Source organism: Pleurodeles waltl, chromosome 9 (assembly GCF_031143425.1).
Source record: "Pleurodeles waltl isolate 20211129_DDA chromosome 9, aPleWal1.hap1.20221129, whole genome shotgun sequence".
Classification (NCBI taxonomy): domain Eukaryota; kingdom Metazoa; phylum Chordata; class Amphibia; order Caudata; family Salamandridae; genus Pleurodeles; species Pleurodeles waltl.
Window position 1 is genome coordinate 141,871,068 of NC_090448.1, and position 20,360 is coordinate 141,891,427.

Here is a 20,360-nt window from a genome sequence, read left to right on the forward strand (position 1 = left end):
CCTCCTCTTTTTCTGACCTCATTTTTGCTGGCTTTAGGACTCTGCGCACTTTAGCACTGCTAATCAGTGCTAAAGTGCATATGCTCTCTCCTTAAAACATGGTGACATTGGCTCATAGCCAATTGGCTTATTTAATTTACTTGTAAGTCCCCAGGGCCTGTAAATTAAATGCTACTAGTGGGCTGAAGCACTGATTGTGCCACCCACATAAGTAGCCCCCTAACCATGTCTCAGGCCTGCCACAGCAGGGCCTGTGTGTGCAGTGTCACTGCCACTTCAACTTGGCATTTAAAAGTAACTGCCAAGCCTTAAACTTCCCTTTTTCTACATATAAGTCACCCCTAAGGTAGGCTGTAGGTAGCCCAGAGGGCAGGGTGCTATATAGGTAAAAGGCAGGGCATGAACATGTGATCTGTATGTCCTCGTGTAAAACTCCTAAATTCGTTTGACACTACTGTGAGGCCTGCATCTTTCATATGATAACATTAGGGCTACCCTCATATACTGTTTGAGTGGTAGATCCTGATCTGAAAGGAGTAGCCAGGTCATATTTAGTATGGCCAGAATGGTAATAGAAAATCCTGCTTATTGGTGAAGTTGGACTTTGTATTACTATTTTAGAAATGTTACTTTTATAAAGTGAGCATTTATCTACACTTAAAAACGTATGTGCCTTACAATCCACGTCTGGCTGAGTTAGTTGACAGCTCCCTTGTGCATTCCACTCAGACAAACCCCAAACACAGGATGCTCAGTCACACTTGCACACATCTACATACTGAATGAGTCTTCCGGGGATGGTGGGGTGGAGGGCCTGACACTTACATGTCAAAGGACAGTAGCCTGCCCTCACACAAAGGTCTGCCACATCCCCTACTGGGACCCTGGCAGACAGGATGGAACTGAAAGGGGACCTTGTGCACTTCTAAGCCACTCTTTGAAGTCCCCCCCACTTCAAAGGCACATTTGCATTTGGGTATTTAAGCATGGTCTCTGACCCTACCAACTCAGACACTTCTGGACAAGATACCACTGGAGAAGAAACCCTGAACCAGAACCTGCAACCTGCCAAGAGGAACTGCGTGGCTACCGAAAGGACTCACCTGACTGCTTTTTTGCAAAGCACTGCTGCCCTGCTGTCTTGCAGTCCTCTGGCTCTGCTGAGAAGTGCTCTCCAAGGGCTTGGACACAGCTTGCCTCCTGTTCCTTGAAGTCTCAGGACCAAAAAGACTTCATTCTGCAAAATAACTCCTTGTGTAGTGAAAATTCGACGCACAGCCTGCAAGAAACGACGCACAGCCTGCATCACGGTGGGAAAATCACTGCACACAGAACCAGAACAACGCAGCCTGGCTCCCCGAAGTGGAGATCGATGCAGCGCCAGCGTTGCGACGGGAACTTCGACGCACGGCCCACAGAATCGACACAAAGCCGAGCCAGAACAACATAGCCTGACTTCCTGAGAGGAATCAACGCAGCGCCTGCCGTGCAGCAGAACTTTACACGCATCGCCCACCGGATCGACGCAGCCCCTGTAACTTCGTCCTGCACGCCCAGGATTTCAACGCATCATACCCGGGGCGTCCGAAAACCCCGCAACCCGAAGAGAATCCCAATCTACGTGCGGGAAATCGACGCAAAGCCTGCCCTGCGTGAAAACTCAACAATGCATCATCTGTGTGCGCCGAAAAAAAAAAAAAAAAAAAATAAAAAAAAAATAATCGATGCACACTTCCCCGTTTTCCACACAACTTCTCCTCTGTGGTCCCTTGTGGAAAATCTGAATGCAAACCAGGTACTTTGTGCTTGCAAGAGACATTTGTTGTTTTAAGAACTAAAGACTCTTTATATCATTTTCTGTGTGATATTTCAACGTGTACTTATTGAATCTTAATCGTTTTGACCTGCATTTATCCAGATAAATATTATATTTTTCTAAACACTGTTTGGTGTATTTTTGTGGTGCTATACTGTGTTATTGCATGAGTTATTGCACAAATACTTTACACATTGCCTTCTAAGTTAAGCCTGACTGCTCAGTGCCAAGCTACCAGAGGGTGGGCACAGAATAAGTTGGATTGTGTGTGACTTACCCTGACTAGAGTGAGGGTCCTTGCTTGGACGGGGGTAACCTGACTGTCAACCAAAGACCCCATTTCTAACACTGTGACACCGGCAATAACACTAAAAGAAAACTGTGTGTAGGTAATACAGTGCCTGGGCCGGAAAACCAAATTGAAGAGAGTACAAAATATGCTAGATGCCAAATTTCTCAGAGAGCCTCTGGATTCCATACTTCACCTTGATGAAGTTTGGTTTATTTGTTTAGGACTTTCTATGGATGCGCTAGGTTGAATTTTACTCAGGGGTCAGGGAGTCATTGCTAATGCATGGTATTATTTTGCAATGACATTTGTTTCTTAACTTACATGTGTGCCACTCTCTTTCCGTGTAAACTAAACAATCACTGCTGGGGCTTACACTTGCAAACCCTTGACGATAAAAAATAAACAGGCATTGGCAAAACCAACAGGTCTCGTCTATACAAGATCTATTGGCTTTGGCAATGTTCTTTTCTTTGTTGTACACCAATGTGGCTGCTGTACCCAGGGCTAAAGTTTAGTGGCGTGGAGTGTTGTAGAGTGGAGTGGGGGAGTAGAGTGTTGTAGAGTTGAGTAGAGGGGAGTGGAGTTCAGTGGCAGAGTGTGTTGTAAAGTGCAATGGAGTGGAAAAGGGTGGAGTGGATTGAGGTAGTAGGGTGGATTGGACTGGAGTAGAGTGGGGTGGACTGGATTGGATTGAAATGGCGTGAGGTGGTATTTGAATGGGGTAGATTTGAGTGGAGTGCATTAGATTGGATTGGGTGGGTGGTTTGGATTGGAGTGATTAGGGTGGGGTGGGGTGGAGAGGGGTGGGTGGATTGGACTGGAATGGGGTGGAATACATTGGACTGCAGTGAGTTGGATTAAAATGGAGAGGGGTGGATTGGAGTGGGGTGGTTTGGATGGACTGAACTGGGATGGGGTGGATCGGACTGGTATAGAGTGGGGTCGACTGGAGTGGTGTATGGTGGATTTGAGAGGGGTGGGTGGACTGGATTAAAGTTGGGTGGATTGAAATGGGGTGGGAGTTGGACTAGTTTGGGCTGCACTGGATCAGAATGAGGTGGATTGGATTGGTGTGGGGTGGACTGACTGGAAAGGGGTGGACAGGTTTGAAGTGGGGTAAATTAAGGTGATTTGAAGTTGGGTGCATTGGACTGGAGTAGGGTGGATGTGTACATAGGACCCCCCTTCTTGTTCTGGCTCCAGACTCACTGCAGGGGAGTATGCAGTGCTTTGTGAGGGGTCAGGATACAGCCTATTTAAGTGTGTGATGCTGCGGCCAGCTCCTTCCTCCCATCCTACCCAGGATGGCCTATCAGGATGTTGATGGCCCATCAATCACACCTAAGGTGCCTTTGTGTGTGGCTATCTAGAGGAAATGCACAAGTCCAGCTGTCACTCCCCTCCTCCAAACAGATGTGTATTGGAGACTGGCTGCAGACACAAAGGGCTAAGAGTAGAAAAATGCCAACTTTCCAAATGTGGCATATCAAAATTGTAACAATAAATTCAACTTTACCATTAAAGAGGATCTCTCAGCACGATTCCATAGGTACTACATGACAGACCTAGTCCTTCCTAATCAGGAATTACAGCTTATTAAATGTAATAAGGAATCTCCAATGTTATACTATGGGAGGGATAGGCCTCAAAGTAGTGAAAAACGAATTTGAGAGTATTTCACCACCAGGGCATGTAAAAGTACATAGTACCTTTTAATGACATAGTACTCTGCCCTATGGGCTACTTAGGGCGTACCTTAAGGATAGCATATATGAAATAAAAGGTGAGTTTACATATTGGCAAGGTGTTTTAAATGCCAAGTCGACATTGAAGTGTAACACTGCATTTAGGCTGCAATGGCAGGCCTAGGACATGTTTTAAAGTGCTACTTAATATGGTGCACAATATTGGCAAGGTGTTTTAAATGTCAAGTCGACATTGAGGTGCAACACTGCATTTAGGCTGCAATGGCAGGCGTAGGACATGTTTTAAAGTGCTACTTAATTGGGTGCACAGTCAGTGCTGGAAGCCCACTAGTAGCATTTAATTTACGGGTCCTGGGCACATGTAGTGTAATTTACTATGGACTTATAAGTAAATTAAATATTGCAATTAGGTATACACCAATAAAACATGTTTTAGGGAGAGAGCACCTGCACTTTAGCACTGGTTAGCAGTGGTAAAGTGGTCAGAGTCCTATGGAATTCCCTTCCCTACCAGATCAGTCGTATTCAATCTGTTAAAGGGTTTGCAAACTACTCAAAACTATGACCCCACCAGGTTTGCCTTTTTTTGCCTGCTATGCAAGATGCTCTTTTAGTGAATACTTACAGCTCAAGAGCCTCTATTTATCAGTGACACATTTATATTCCTCCACAGCTATGTACAGGGGGTAGCGATGTATCACTTTTTCTAGGCAATCTAGCTCAGCTGCCACTAACAAACGGTGGAAGGAGAAAATGGGAGGCATCAGTGAAATGGAGCATATATAGGTTCAGACCCACAGTTCCATGACAAATGAGCACTATATGACATGCGGTTTCTCCTGATTGGGGTGATGGTGGGAAAAAGACGGACTCATTAGGAATGTGAGATCATCCCACAAGTACCTTGGGAAGCAGAAGTGTGTTAAGCATAACAGAGAGCTGGGAGTAGCACGCCTTCCCCATATTGAAGACCTGCCCAATATTATTATCAGTACCACTAGAAGGTTGTTACAATAATTCATTTCCCTGTTTTTTAGGAGAGGTTTGGGATGTATTCTAATTACTTTTTCTGTTGTTATTTGCTAATCGACTAGTTGGATCTTCATGCACATACTCACAGATAAGCTTCTATTTGCCCTTACAAACTGATCAACTTAGTGAAATATCACATTGATTTTTATTTTTGCCTATAAAAAAATATATATATTTGAGTGTAAATTTGGAATGTGCTGGGAAAGGGATAGAATGCTGTGAATCTTCAAACTGCCCTACCACAAAACAGACTGCTTAATGAATTAATATCCTAATGGCACTCTCGGCACTTTAACAGCACGCAACGGTAACCTCATTCTCCACCCATATGACCCCGGGGAGGAGTAGGGCAATCAAAAATGTAATAAGACAGCAACCTGAGAGCTGTACAGCTCCTCTTCTGTTGATTTTGGAAAGGGGATGGGGGGTGGAGTGGGTCTATAAGAATGGGGTGGGAGGGTGGGTGCTGGGCAAAAATCACATTGAAGCTGGGATCAATTTTGGTTTTCTAGTCCAAGGAGTCAAAGTAAGACATCTGGTTCGAGTATGACTGGAACCTTTACTGACTTGCCCACTTCTACTATTTATATAATGCACACCTAGCGAAAGACATGAGAGCAGACCTGGCGAGACCAAATGAGAAAGGAATATGGAGTAGTTCAGTGAGCACTCCCCTCATTAAGTCCTCAGCTATCCCAGTCCTTTAAATACGGAGGGGTCATTCTGTATTGAGTACCATTATTTCTTTAACATGAAAGAGAGAACGCCAGCACTCTCAGCAGGCGTGCAATGATTTAAATTAGAGAGTACCAGCAATTCTCAGTAGCAAACAGGTACTCTGGGATGGTAAGTACCAGCACTTAAAAATTCACTTCCCTTCTTTTAGCACTATTTTTCATTTTGCACTGGCTATTATCTTTAAAACTATTTTCCAACTAATAAACTGTAAAGAATTGTGCATGATTAATCTCCGTTCTAAAGTAGGCAACTTTGTTCTACACAATTCCTTTCTGGGTTGGGCTACATACAGCTTTAGCCATCTGAAGGGGCACACATTACAAATTCTTCAAAGATGTTAAAGTAGTAGCAGAGGGAGAGCGAATGGGCTTTGGGTAAACCACTTCTGGACATTACCTTTTATTACTCGGATGGGATCTCCATCAAGCACATGGCATTCTGAGGAGGGTTACTTTACCCCATTTGTATTCTTGTTTCGGTGAGAGGGCCTTCGTGTGGTCCCTTACCAGCTCTAGAAAAAATGTGTGTACATTGATGCAGGTACTTTGCTGACAGGACAAATTTAATTGTAGAGGTGGGCCTTTTTACTTCTAGGTATTCCCTATGGGCCACATCTTTATTGACTGGCCCAAGCATCTTCAGATTCCTTTCATTTTAGACTCTGACTACTGTAAAAAGAGCAGCCAACAAAAAGGGGAGTCTAGTTTCAGGTCATTGGCATCTCCAGTTAATTATAACTATGTCATGAAGGAATTTGTTGACGACTGCACTCCTCTGCAAAGGAAAAAGGAAAAGACCAAAGCTATCTGCTCATTGGTTCTTTCAAGGTCTATATGAAGAACAAAACTCCTTGGGAAGACTTGAGACTAAATGGAGACAATATCAACCGCCACTAAAACGCCTCAACATAAGGTCGCCAAAAGGAGCAATTAAAATCGTATTTACATGGAAAAGTCCATCCACTTCAAATTGCCTTTGGGCAACTCCAAAAAAATCGCCAACACCATCTGTTGAAAGTAGTTCAACAATCTAGTAACTACACTACACCATCACCTGTTGGCAGGGAGTTCAAATGTGATGATTTGTGAAGTTCTAGACTGAGAAGGTGAAGTCCATTGAATTTTCAAATACTGCAACATTTGACTTCCTAGTCAATTGCAACTTGCATAGAAAAGCTAAGGTGGCCTGGCCTCATTTTACTGAAATCTGGGGAGCGTGAATTGCTCAAAATTTAAGGCAAAGCGAAATCCTCAACCCACTTTACTGAAGCGGTGTCTGGGGACATTTTTTAAGCAGTTGCCCAAACACATTCTACCCTACTAGGCCACTCTAGTGAAATCATTACTTTGCAAGTTGTGTTTCCTGACCTTACCGACTTTCACTTTTTATAAGGGCTACTTTTTGCAGGGAAGCTGGCAAAGCATCAACTATCTCATCATATTCAGACCAACAACTTCCTAGATTATTTTCAATCTGTATTCAGGCAGGGGTGGAGCATCAAGACAACTTTACTACAAGACTTCATCCATTGGCTAAGGTAACTCATATCTATTTGTGCTTCTAAATCTATCTGCAACCTTCACTACTGCCACTCACTACTCAATATCCTGGAAGAAAGAACAAGCATCAGAGTAGAGATAAAATAGTTCACCCATTTTTCAAAATAAACACAAACAGTTAAAAAAGGCATCTTTATCCAGTAATGTCAGTCTGCAACAAGGGGCTTCCCAAGGTTCCATATTATAACCAACACGGTTTCATTTTTATTTGTAACCATTCATGCTTTCCACAGGAATTCAGGGATACTGTATCATCAATAAACTGACGATATCCAGGTCCACTTTAAGGCTCATTCTCAGATGCTATTTCGCTGTATTCTGACAGCTTTGAGAAAGTCCAAAGATTGATGTCTGATCATCACTCAAAACTCAATCTCACAAAACAGGGTTTCTGTTAGTCACTCCGAAGTATTCAACTTGTTGATCTATTTCTATACTCAATGACATATGGGTGGGGATTCCCACAGAGTACCGCCTAGCAAAATATCTAAAGTAACATCACTATTCATTCTGGGCATGCCTCTGGTGAAGTCATTCCTTACCAGATGGGAATTGGTGAGAACACCACATCATACATGCTATCAGTACAACCCATTCTCTTATTTTTACTGAGCAAAAAGAAACGTTACATCAGTCATCAATAATAGCTCACACTTTGCCCACCTAGAAACCCATCCAGCCAGCATTCCGTGCATGCATTTACCACAGTCTCTACCTTTACAAATGTGTGCTTATAAAATCAGTGTTCTATCATTAGGCATCATAGCTATTGAACTGCCATCCCCTCAAAATTATTGTACACCTGTTTTCCATAATAATTTTGAAAAGCACAAAAAAATTAAAGCAAACCTCAATCATACCTACATTTATATAAACAATTTATTCATAAATACAAATGACTCTTACACAACTGATTTATAGCTGGCAAAACAGATTAAATGTAGACCATATTCTATTTGTTTTGCTGGAAGGGCGTGCATCTTTTCTTCTCTTATCCTGTGCAGCCATTTATTTAGCTTCTATAGAGGTAAGAAAGCAATACCATTGAGTGGTAACACAAATAACCAAGCTGTTCAAGTGCCCCAATTTAGTACACTGAATGGAAGCATTCTATAAGCCGCTGAAGGTTATCTCGGTCTGAAGCAAATTGGTGTTTACAACTGTACACGGTTTGCAAATGTAATGTTGTATTGGGAAAAAGATGCATTGCGGTGTCTTGGAAGCTTTCTTCCAGTGATGGCTCAGTCTTACTTGATCACCACATGAAAGCAGCTCTCTCACGCAACATTCGGACTCCAAAACGTTGCCATTCTCGCTGATATATCCAAAGTTCTTGTGTTGTGTCCAGGCAAGCTAAAACCGCACCTCCCTTCCATGCAATTAATCGCGGATCCATATCCTGCAACAATTACACAAACATAAAGCCAAATGACAAAGAGTATGGACATTTCTTGGAAAAAAGTAATCACCAAACTAATATCTCTCTCTTCAGTAGTCGACAATATTTCTGGTTTGGTTACAAAACAATCGCTCTCACAGAAAAATAAACACATGCCTGCCTGAATGTACATTGCTTTTTAGAAGACAGCCAATTGAACTGACAATGCATAAGCACCATGCTTTAGAATTTCCCACTGCATCTTTTGTAAACTGAAAAACTAAATACAAAGCATGCAGAAGGGAGACCCACTGCAGTCAAGACACAAAATTAGGTTGCTGTGCCTTTTAAGCCCCCCTGGATGACTCTGCAGTCTAGAAGGACGGCCATGGCAAATGTCATGTTCTTGTAACACGGAGAGCTTAGTGGGATGTTTATGAATTCGGAATCGAATCCAATGACTGCAAAGGAAAACATTATGAAGCTTTAATCTTCTGTTTGCCAGCTGTAGGTTTGCATCCTGTATGTGCCTAACCTAGTTTTGGGCTTGGACAACTGCACGCTTTATTTCAAAAGGTTTATTGTGTCCACTGTGCATGAAAGGAACGACATTTGACCTCAACCTGATGGCCATAATGAAATCCTCCACAGACTAACCATATGTGAGTAACAGCCTTTTGGTCCAGTGCACCTATAACTAGCGGCAAAGGACAACCCACTTGCTTGTAATCCTCCTTCATCCAGCATATTCTCTCTAAATTCATAAACATTGCAATAAAATATCTTTGAATGTCTGGGTTGTTGAGATACATTTTTAAAATTATTGAGCCAGAATTAGTTGCCTGTAGAATGCTTTTGTGAAATAATTCAAGAAATCCAGCAGTCAAAATAAATCCTTAACTAAAAACATCACAAAGGGACTTTGGCCCTCATTCGGACCTTGGCGGGCGGCGGAGGCCGCCCGCCAAAGTCCCGCCGTCAAAATACCGTACCGCGGTCGCAAGACCGCGGCGGGTATTTTGACTTTTCCCCTGGGCTGGCGGGCGGCCGCCGAAAGGCCGCCCGCCAGCCCAGGGGAAAACGACCTTCCCACCATGAAGCCGGCTCGTAATCGAGCCGGCGGAGTGGGAAGGTGCGACGGGTGCTACTGCACCCGTCGCGTATTTCACTGTCTGCTATGCAGACAATGAAATACTAGCGGGGCCCTCTTACGGGGGCCCCTGCAGTGCCCATGCCATTGGCATGGGCACTGCAGGGGCCCCCAGGGGCCCGCGACACCCCCTACCGCCATCCTGTTCCTGGCGGGCGAACCGCCAGGAACAGGATGGCGGTAGGGGGTGTCAGAATCCCCCATGGCGGCGCAGCGAGCTGCGCCGCCATGGGGGATTCAAATGGGCAACGGAAAACCGGCGGGAGACCGCCGGTTTTCCATTTCTGACCGCGGCCAAAGCGCCGCGGTCAGAATGCCCAAGGGAGCACTGCCGGCCTGTCAGCGGTGCTCCCGCCCCCGTTGGCCCTGGCGGTGCAATACCGCCAGGGTCATAATGAGGGCCTTTGTCTCTAAAAAGCAAGCAGTAAAGAGAAATTTACTTACCTTTGGTAACGCTCTTTCTGGTGCATACTATCAAATCATACATTTCAAACCTTTAAACCGCCCCCCTAGGTGCCAGCCCGGAGCACCAAACGTTTAAGTAATTGCTCATTCATGCCCATAGATGTTTCCAACTACCTCCGCTGGTTTGCCTTTCCATCTCTGGGAATAATGTGCAAGCCAGGCCACCCCTCTGTTCTGATGTCAGTTTACAGCCAAGTACTGAATGCCCTTATAAGCGGAGAGTCAGTGACAGTATGAGAGTAATCTACAGTTACATAGAGTATCCGCTAGAAATTGTATTACCAAAAGTTATTAGCTTATTCTCCTGACAGATACTGCTAACCAGAGAGTCCATGCCTTGTGAATGCAGGAGCAAGAGTTTAATCTATAGTACATAGTCAAGGTGTGAAAGGATGCACATGTAGCAGCCAGGTAGGTGTACAGAACTTGAACACCACTAGATAAAGCTGTAGAGCAATTGTGGCTTTTGGAAGACTGATCCTGTAGACCCTCAGGTGCTCCTTCTTGCCCAAGGCATAGCACATCTTGACGCATAGGACAATCTATCTTGGTCCATTTTTTAAATGGCCTTGCCCTTCTTTGCATTGGAAAAATTAAACAAAAAGCCAGTCATACACTCAGTGCTCCTTAGTACAATCAATATAACAAGCATTTGCAATGCAATGGGTCTTACGTTTGCTGGAGATAGAGCTATTAGCGTTGTAAATTCCTGCCTGGACTTTTTTTTGCCACATAAATTGAAAATGAAAAGTAAAACAGTTGACATAAGCAAGGCAATTCAATGCGCCACAGCCACCATGAGCATGAGTGTGAAGGAGAGACACAAAAGAAAAAAAGTTTGCTCGCAGTCAAACGTATTAGCAAATGTGCAATTATCCAGGTAACAAGGTTCGTGGCCAAGGCGGTAACAAAACTGCCCCAAGGAGGGACAAACAAAGTATTCACCAACGATAACAAAGGATTTTTGAAAGGCAAGCCCACGAACGAGTGATAGTGATGGGCGTGCAGTGGGCGTGGTTAAAACCAAGCTCACAGATAGATTACATGTCAGGCTTGTGCGCTCGACCGAAAAAACGTAGGACTCCCAGGGATCCAACCAGTGAAACATCTCCTACTTAGATGAATGTGGCATACAGAAGCGCGCAGGGAGCATAACAGACTTCCCTACGTGGAAGGGCGAAGCCTTGTTTGGGATAAAGGATCCGAGTCCGAAATACTAACTTGTTATAGAAGATGATATAAGGGAGCTGCACTGAGAGCACCTTCACTTCAATGGCCACATGCACAAAAGTAACTGCAATGGGGAAGACTGTCTTATGGTTAAAAAACTCAGGGAATGCAGAGGAACAGAGAAGCAACATGATGAGGGTTGGAGGTAGGAGAAAGCATCAAAGAGGAGGGCAAATTGGACAGGGAACGCAATACAGGGCTTAGAGAAAAGAGCAAAAGAGAGAGAGAAGGAGGGCAAAAGTGGGTGGTAAGCAAAACGGAGGACACAGGGAGACAATAGGGAATGGTGCAGAGAAGCAGGCTGAACACAGACAGAAAAGAACACAACGAAAACAGTTTGAAATACACGCGTTCTCATGGAGTGCTTCATGTGAAATGAAAGAATTAGAGCCTGAAAAAGAAGCAATGGCCAGCAAATCCAAGCAACGGTAAAGAGGCAATGCCCTATGCGAGGGGAAAGTGCAAGACTGACAAGCTGGCGCACCAATAGGAAGCAGGCAAACAAGTGACGAGGAAAGCCAGGCAATGGGTGAGCAACAGGTGTGGTCAGGTCCCTCCAAGTTGTTTGTAAGCCACAATATATCTTGCAAAAAGACAGCACATGTGCTGTCTAGAGGCTCAACCTAAAAATATGGCTCCACACAAGCTAAATGAACCAGTTAGCTCCTGCAGAGTAGCCATATCTCAGAAACACAAATTACCAACTGCATTGTTTGCATGCAGACGACAATCTGACCATTCCTCCTTAAAATCCCCATGAGGGTGGATGCACCTACAAACATACCCAACTTCATTGGTCCTGCTAAACAGATACTGACAGACAAGATCTTCCTGCACCATTAGTGCCTTAACAGGGGCATTCCAAAATTCTCTTTGGTTCGTGAATGCACCCACCTCCAAGCCCACATGTTAATGAACGCCAGGAGGATCCATCTGACACTGTATGGCCCCTAAACACACAAAAGGGGGTGGGAGGAATGCTTCAAATAGACCAATCACTCACAATCGCTCTGATTAGCATTCAACCCCATCATTTTATACCCACAGTGCCACTTTCGACAGAGGCCTACCTTATGCATATCAGCCTGGACCCTGCTCCTCATGGGAACAGTTCATCCTGAATTGCCAGGCAAAAAGGCCCCTTCCAGAGGAGACCACGAGCAACCTCAGACCGGTTTTGGCCTTCTTAGGCCTTGCCAGTGAAGTACAGCTTGGATTATGTGGCACAGCGACCAACGTACCCATGTCTAGTTACCACTTTTGTGGTAATCTTGATAACTGAACCCTGGAGGTTTTTTTTTCGGTCATCTACTTCGATGCATGTATGACTTGTTTTACAAATATGATCATTTCATCATTTTGAATGGAAAATGTGAGTGGTTTTAGGTTTTGTATTGTTCTCTTTTAGCCATTCTCCATTTATTAACACGCCTAGAATAACAGTCATTTGAAGGATGCTGGAGGAAGAAGCTGATGTCACATTAGGGGTGTTCATTTTCAGCTGAAACATTCAAACAACATTGAGGGAATTAAACATGGCATTCCGTTCGTTCACAAAAAAACAATATTATGGTTTCCAAAGGATTCAAAATTTAAAACAAAGGTTTGACAAGCAACCCTCTCACTGAAGTTGGCATGGAGGACACATTCAAAGTATCATCTGATTGACACAAAACAGCGTTGTCCAGGAAGGTTTATTTGCTTATAATCTTATATATTTTGTAGACGTTTTGTTTATACAGGGAGTGCAGAATTATTAGGCAAGTTGTATTTTTGAGGATTAATTTTATTATTGAACAACAACCATGTTCTCAATGAACCCAAAAAACTCATTAATATCAAAGCTGAATATTTTTGGAAGTAGTTTTTAGTTTGTTTTTAGTTTTAGCTATGTTAGGGGGATATCTGTGTGTGCAGGTGACTATTACTGTGCATAATTATTAGGCAACTTAACAAAAAAAAAATATATACCCATTTCAATTATTTATTATTACCAGTGAAACCAATATAACATCTCAACATTCACAAATATACATTTCTGACATTCAAAAACAAAACAAAAACAAATCAGTGACCAATATAGCCACCTTTCTTTGCAAGGACACTCAAAAGCCTGCCATCCATGGATTCTGTCAGTGTTTTGATCTGTTCACCATCAGCAACCACAGCCTCCCAGACACTGTTCAGAGAGGTGTACTGTTTTCCCTCCTTGTAAATCTCACATTTGATGATGGACCACAGGTTCTCAATGGGGTTCAGATCAGGTGAACAAGGAGGCCATGTCATTAGATTTCCTTCTTTTATACCCTTTCTTGCCAGCCACGCTGTGGAGTACTTGGACGCGTGTGATGGAGCATTGTCCTGCATGAAAATCATGTTTTTCTTGAAGGATGCAGACTTCTTCCTGTACCACTGCTTGAAGAAGGTGTCTTCCAGGAACTGGCAGTAGGACTGGGAGTTGAGCTTGACTCCATCCTCAACCAGAAAAGGCCCCACAAGCTCATCTTTGATGATACCAGCCCAAACCAGTACTCCACCTCCACCTTGCTGGCGTCTGAGTCGGACTGGAGCTCTCTGCCCTTTACCAATCCAGCCACGGGCCCATCCATCTGGCCCATCAAGACTCACTCTCATTTCATCAGTCCATAAAACCTTAGAAAAATCAGTCTTGAGATATTTATTGGCCCAGTCTTGACGTTTCAGCTTGTGTGTCTTGTTCAGTGGTGGTCGTCTTTCAGCCTTTCTTACCTTGGCCATGTCTCTGAGTATTGCACACCTTGTGCTTTTGGGCACTCCAGTGATGTTGCAGCTCTGAAATATGGCCAAACTGGTGGCAAGTGGCATCGTGGCAGCTGCACGCTTGACTTTTCTCAGTTCATGGGCAGTTATTTTGCGCCTTGGTTTTTCCACACGCTTCTTGCGACCCTGTTGACTATTTTGAATGAAACGCTTGATTGTTCGATGATCACGCTTCAGAAGCTTTGCAATTTTAAGAGTGCTGCATCCCTCTGCAAGATATCTCACTATTTTTGACTTTTCGGAGCCTGTCAAGTCCTTCTTTTGACCCATTTTGCCAAAGGAAAGGAAGTTGCCTAATAATTATGCACACCTGATATAGGGTGTTGATGTCATTTGACCACACCCCTTCTCATTACAGAGATGCACATCACCTAATATGCTTAATTGGTAGTAGGCTTTCGAGCCTATACAGCTTGGAGTAAGACAACATGCATAAAGAGGATGATGTGGTCAAAATACTCATTTGCCTAATAATTCTGCACTCCCTGTAGAAACAGTTTGCTCTTTACAAGTGGATTGCACAATTATCAATTTTCGAACGTCTGAGATTTAATGCAACACTGTTTTAGATATCAAGTATGTTTTTGTGAAGTTGACAGTTTTGTACAGTAGATATTACCTTAGAGTAAGGAAAATTAAGTAGTCTGGAAACGATCTGAGTGCTACGTTCTGATCCAGTAATATAGCATGGGAATGTCAAAATGTCTAGCAGGAAGGGTTCAACACAAATCCTTGAACAGATCAAATCAGAAATACCTTTGGTCTTGTGATTACTTCAACATTTTCAACAACTCTTCTGAAGGAAGGGGGCATCTTGTGGAGTATTCGATGTTGTAGAAACTCTTGTGCCTTTTGAAACATAAGTCCTCCGCCCACGACTAATATAGAACTGTACATCTTCTTTTTGGTGTCCTCCGAGGCTTCAAAAATATGGATTAGTTAGTTTGTCATTCATTCCCATCACACCAGTTCCACTTAAAACAACAGAATTATGAGATTTTTTTTTGGTCAATGATTCAGAACATATGTGTACAATTCAAATATTTTTATTTGATGACTCACTAAGTACAAGACGATCATTCCATATGGTGCTTTCAGTCATTTCTTAAAATAAATCATGTCTCCCATTACAAAATACCTTACAGGAGAACCCAGTCAAACGCAGTTACTACTACTGCACTAACTTCTACTAAAAGTGTCGCCAACCCCAGTGCCTCTACTGACGTGATTATAATTCTTAACACTAGTCTTTTTGCTGACAAATATATATCTCCGATTATGTCTCTTTAGTAAGCATATGCGGTAAGTCTCAAGTTCTCACACTGAAAGACTTGCCCTGCACTCTTCAAGGGCCATCTTGCCCTTTAACCTCTTCCATCACGCCTCGCCCAATAAGCCTATGGGTTACGTTTTAGCTCTGTCTGTCTGTCATCCAAGCCATTAGAACAGTTTACCATCCCACCTATTGCAGCACTCCCTAATATCGAAAGCCCCTCCATACTTTGGGCTTTAGACACTGCACCAGGGCTTCTGATGCAGCACCCTGCTTACCCCCTCGCACAATTCCTGCAGGCCCATAGCTTAACATCACTGTAAACCTCCAGATTTTTCTCCCCCCAAACTCTCATTCGTCTCACTTTATCTTTTCAATCCACCCACTTGGATAGGTTCCCTCTTCATCCCCATATCCGCAGGCAAGAAAACATTTCAACATGCTGTACTTCACTTATAACTGCCTCCATCAGCTACTAACCATTAAAGAAACAAGGTTATCTGATGCAGCAAAAACACTTGTTAAAGACAGGCTTCCAGCTTGACAAAAATGTCACATGGAAATCATGCCTCTAACCAAAACAATGGGATTGCTGAGATCTTTCCTATAAGATCACCTTACTTTGAATGCTTTTCAACAATTTCTCTTCAACTACATTACAGATGTGGTACCTTCCATCCTCCACAGACATTTCTTAATCCCATCACAAGGACACCCTGGATAAGGCAGTGTTGGCCAGAACACACTTAAAACCACTTTTTTCATTTGAGTCCTCCACAATAAAGTTGCCTTCAAGGCCCAGATTCTAACGTATAGCCCTGAGAGGGACCTCCCCACAATTGATACAGGTCTTCCATGCTGTCCCCAGCCATACATGAACTAACCGGGATGCTATGAAATGGCATCATTGAACAGCAGCGTTCTTTGGTCATAGGCCCCTTTCTACATGTGGGACTTCCAGTATCCTCAGAGTCACATTACCCTGCAGGAAGGCAGGCTTCTCCAACAAGCCTGGTCCAAATAACCCCATAAGATAGGTTGGGGAATCTGCCTTTCTCAATTGTTAGACTCATGCCTTGAAGGGCAAAAGTGAAGAAAGAGGTACGAATACCTCTTCTAGAGTTATCTAGAAAACAGGCAGCAACTTTTTCCTCCTTCTTCAAGGCTCTTTCAGCTGGGCCAGTGCTCAAACATGGGTTTTCAAAACTGGAGCTAACATGCCATCGATAGGTAGTTCTTATTCCTCCCATAAAAGATTCCATCATCTCCATGTACAATTTGACTAAACCGAGATGTAGCTTCTATGTAAAGTGTAAAAAAAATTCTCCTACAATGCACTCGAAAGCTAAATCCAAAATGGCAACTAACAGCTTTGAGGATACAGAGGTTATCCTTCCCTTCCATATCTAGGCGAGACTAACCAGTTCAGACCAGTCAAACTGAAAATCATTCTAACACCTTCATCTGGCACTAACTCAAAATGTCCTGCATAGCAATGGATTAAACAAGTCTATCTCTGCCCTTTAATCCCAAATGAGCCACTACAGCCAGTAAAGCAAGAGCCAGTCTTTGGCACACGTTCAGGAAATAAATGTATGTGCACTTTAAATTATCCCTGCCTCACCTTGACAGTGAGCATGTGCCCCATAAAGTGTGTGCGAGGAACTTGCTTACGTACAGTCAAAAAGAGGTGCAAAAGATGTGAAACCCAATTTTTCCACGTTTCAAAAGCTTCAAAACTAAAAAGGTACCTCAAATTCGATTGCATATTGGAACTATTCAGCCTGCATTAGCTTTGGTATTGGCTTTTGAGTTTAATTGCTGTCACCATTCTGAGGTGCAAATAATAAAATTAGATTTACACTGACAAAACAAGGGTCATGAATAAGTCTGACAAATTAGTGCAGGCTCTAACTTGCATGGTTGCACTTCAGAAGCAAAAGACAAGGTGGTCTGCACTTTTAACTGTTGCATTACAATGGGCCAACTATCCCGTGTCAACCTTGCACCCTGAAATACAAAAAACAGTCCAATCCAGTGCTATACTGACTGCACTTCAAGAAATAAGCTACGTCCAATTTGCAGAGCATATGCTAACAAACCTGCAAATCGGACCCTGGTTTAAACAAGTGGCTACAATTGCAGAGGTAAAATGCAATTTTGCTTTTTTGCAACTGGTCCCGGAGTTGGTGGCAACTGCGCTGGTCCCCATATTTCAGGAGGTCCTCACTTCCAGCATTTACCCTTCTGCCTGGAAAGAAACCATTATTATTCCCCTAAAGAAGAAGGAAACGGGGAAACATGACGATTTAACCAATCTTCGCCCCATAGCCTTGCTCCCTTTTCTAGCCAAAATGTTTGAAAAATACATTAATAGAGAGTTGGTCAGTTTTTTGTCAGACTCAGAGGGGCTCGATCTTTCTCAACATGGATTCCGGAAGTCTCATAGTACGGAATCTGCCCTCATCTCCTCTTCAGACACTATTCGTAGGCTGGTTGATGAGGGACAGGGTGTCTTTTTGGTCCTGTTGGACCTATCAGCAGCATTTGACACCATTGCTCCCCACATTATTCTCAAACGCCTACATCAGGTAGGCATTAGGGATCTAGCCCTGAACCTTATTGAATCCTTTCTTTCCAACAGGTGGTCTACGGTAAGCTGTGGAGATTTTAGATCCCCGCTTACCTTTTGCCCTGTGGGGTTCCTCAGGGTTCGTCGCTCAGCCCCACTTTATTTAATATCTATGTGGCTCCTCTGGCAGAACTAATACGCTCTTTTGGCTTCATCCCTACCTCATACGCGGATGACACGCAACTCATCATCTCTATTAACAAAGACGTGGAGGTAGTTGCAGCCCGTTTTAATGCTTGTATGCTGGCGGTAAGCAGCTGGATGAAGGCTAACTGGCTAAAATTGAACTGCGATAAGACCGAGGTTCTTTGCTTTGGGATAAGTAGGGCACAGTGGTCCCCTAACTGGTGGCCTAAAGAGTGTGGCACCCTGCCTCTACCTGGTTCCACGTCAAGGAATCTAGGTTTTCTTTTTGATGATCATCTATCTTTTCAACCTCAGGTCAACCAGACCATTAAATCCTGTATATGGATTTTGAGGAAATTGAAGAAAATCTTCCCCTACATTTTAAAAGAATGGAGAATTACTGCTACCCTGGCCCTGGTCCTGTCCAGATTGGATTATGGCAATTCTCTCTTGCTCAATATGGACAAAGAATCACTAAAAAAACTGCAGCTGATGCAGAACGCAGCTGCCAGACTAATATTGAACTTGCCACAATCAGCCTCCGCTACGGAGAGCCTTAGGAATCTACATTGGCTTCCTATAGCCCAACGGATCTCTTTTAAGGCACTCTGCATCGTACACAAAGCCACTCACTGGATTGGTCCCAAGTACTTGACTACCAATTTACAGTGGCACTGACCTACACGCCTGCTGTGCTCTGCTAGCACCTTTTAAATTCTAGTCCCCTGCACCAAGAAGGTGAAGTTGGGGGACAAAGCTTTTACTATTGCCGCCGCCAGGATCTGGAATTCTCTCCCGTTGAATCTCAGGAAAGAGCACAATTACCTTATTTTCAGGAAACAGGTTAAGACCTGGCTATTTCCTCGATAGCCGGTACCTTTCTCTTTACAGACAGTGCACTGCCTCACTTTAGTTAGCGCTTCGATGCCCCCGGGCCTGAATGCGCTTTATAAATACACCATACATACATACATAAAAAACAGGAAAAAAAAACAGAGGCAGAATTTCCTAAAATTTTCTGGTGGGATTGACTTCTTGTTAATTGTTGTTTCTGTGCCTTCTATTAATTTACAGGCCTCCAATAACTGGTCTACTAGGAAAACAATGAATCTTTCTCACACTACCCAGAAAAACAGTGAAGTTCTTAGGAGAAGAAGGGAATGATCTGTCAGTTTCCTTTAGTACTTGACAACGCAGAGAATTCCGTGCTCACTCAGGAATGAAGGCAAGAAAGAACTCTAGGAGAATGACAAATGTGCTTCACAGGATATCAACATAAGCATTTCAGACCCAGAAAGCCAGGGCAGAACCAGCCTCTATTTCAGCATGGAATGAAGTTAAGACTGTTAGCATATTAATCAAATGAAAAACAGCTTCACAGGTCTGATGACATATGTGGTTCCTCTATCTTACACTCTGTGACAACAATGGGGAATAGGTACAATGGATGCCTTGTAACGACTGTAATTTATAATATAGTTCAAGAGACCTTAACCAAAGGGATTAATGAGCTTCTGAATGTTTCACTGATTTTTGGCAGGATTCTCACCTTAGTGGGATACTACGAAATTTTGGAATTATTTCAAATAGCTGGTTGTGTTTTTCCATCTTTTGCCGGCTGCGTTTGGATTATATACCCAGACTGGGAATTAGAGGCCTAAAATAAGTCAATACGGAGCTGGTGCATAATTGAACGCTTTATTTCAGGTGTGGCTAAACTATCCATCATACTATTTTCTATTCTGAAATATATCACAATCCATTTGACTCGTAAGAGAGCACAGGAACACTACTCAGAAAAAATAACATAACACACAGATAAAATGACATTCCTGATAGAAATGCTGGTCTCCGTAGGAGTTGCTAGCTTCAGTTCCGAGATGCACATTTTGCCTCTTTTCCTGTCCCACTGCTAGTGCCAAATAGGAACTTCTGTTCACTAATATAAATCGCATGGAGTGATTTAGGTCATGGGTTAAACAGGAGCGGATCAGAAATCTTATGATGCCCTAATAGAAACAACCTGTGGTAACTAGTGCAATTAAAAACTCAGTTAAACACTGCCATAATGGGAAATCTAGGATTGGGCACCTCATTTTTCAGTATCAGTTGAGAATGATTCATTCATGGAAATTCAAACATTTCTTTGGCATAATCCCTAGCA

The 20,360-nt window shown here is 43.3% G+C and overlaps 1 protein-coding gene across 1 annotated transcript in view; it reads right to left on the bottom strand.

Moving 5' to 3' along the window:
* Positions 1-8,004: 8,004 nt before the first annotated feature.
* The window catches only part of ACTR8 (actin related protein 8), a 115,999-nt gene continuing 103,643 nt past the window's right edge, over positions 8,005-20,360 (bottom strand). The window contains exons 12-13 of the mRNA XM_069206444.1: positions 14,922-15,085; positions 8,005-8,542 (exon numbers count right to left, since the gene is read on the bottom strand). Of these exons, the coding sequence (XP_069062545.1) occupies positions 8,399-8,542; positions 14,922-15,085 (308 nt within the window). The 3' untranslated portion in view covers positions 8,005-8,398. The remainder of the gene's footprint in view (positions 8,543-14,921; positions 15,086-20,360) is intronic.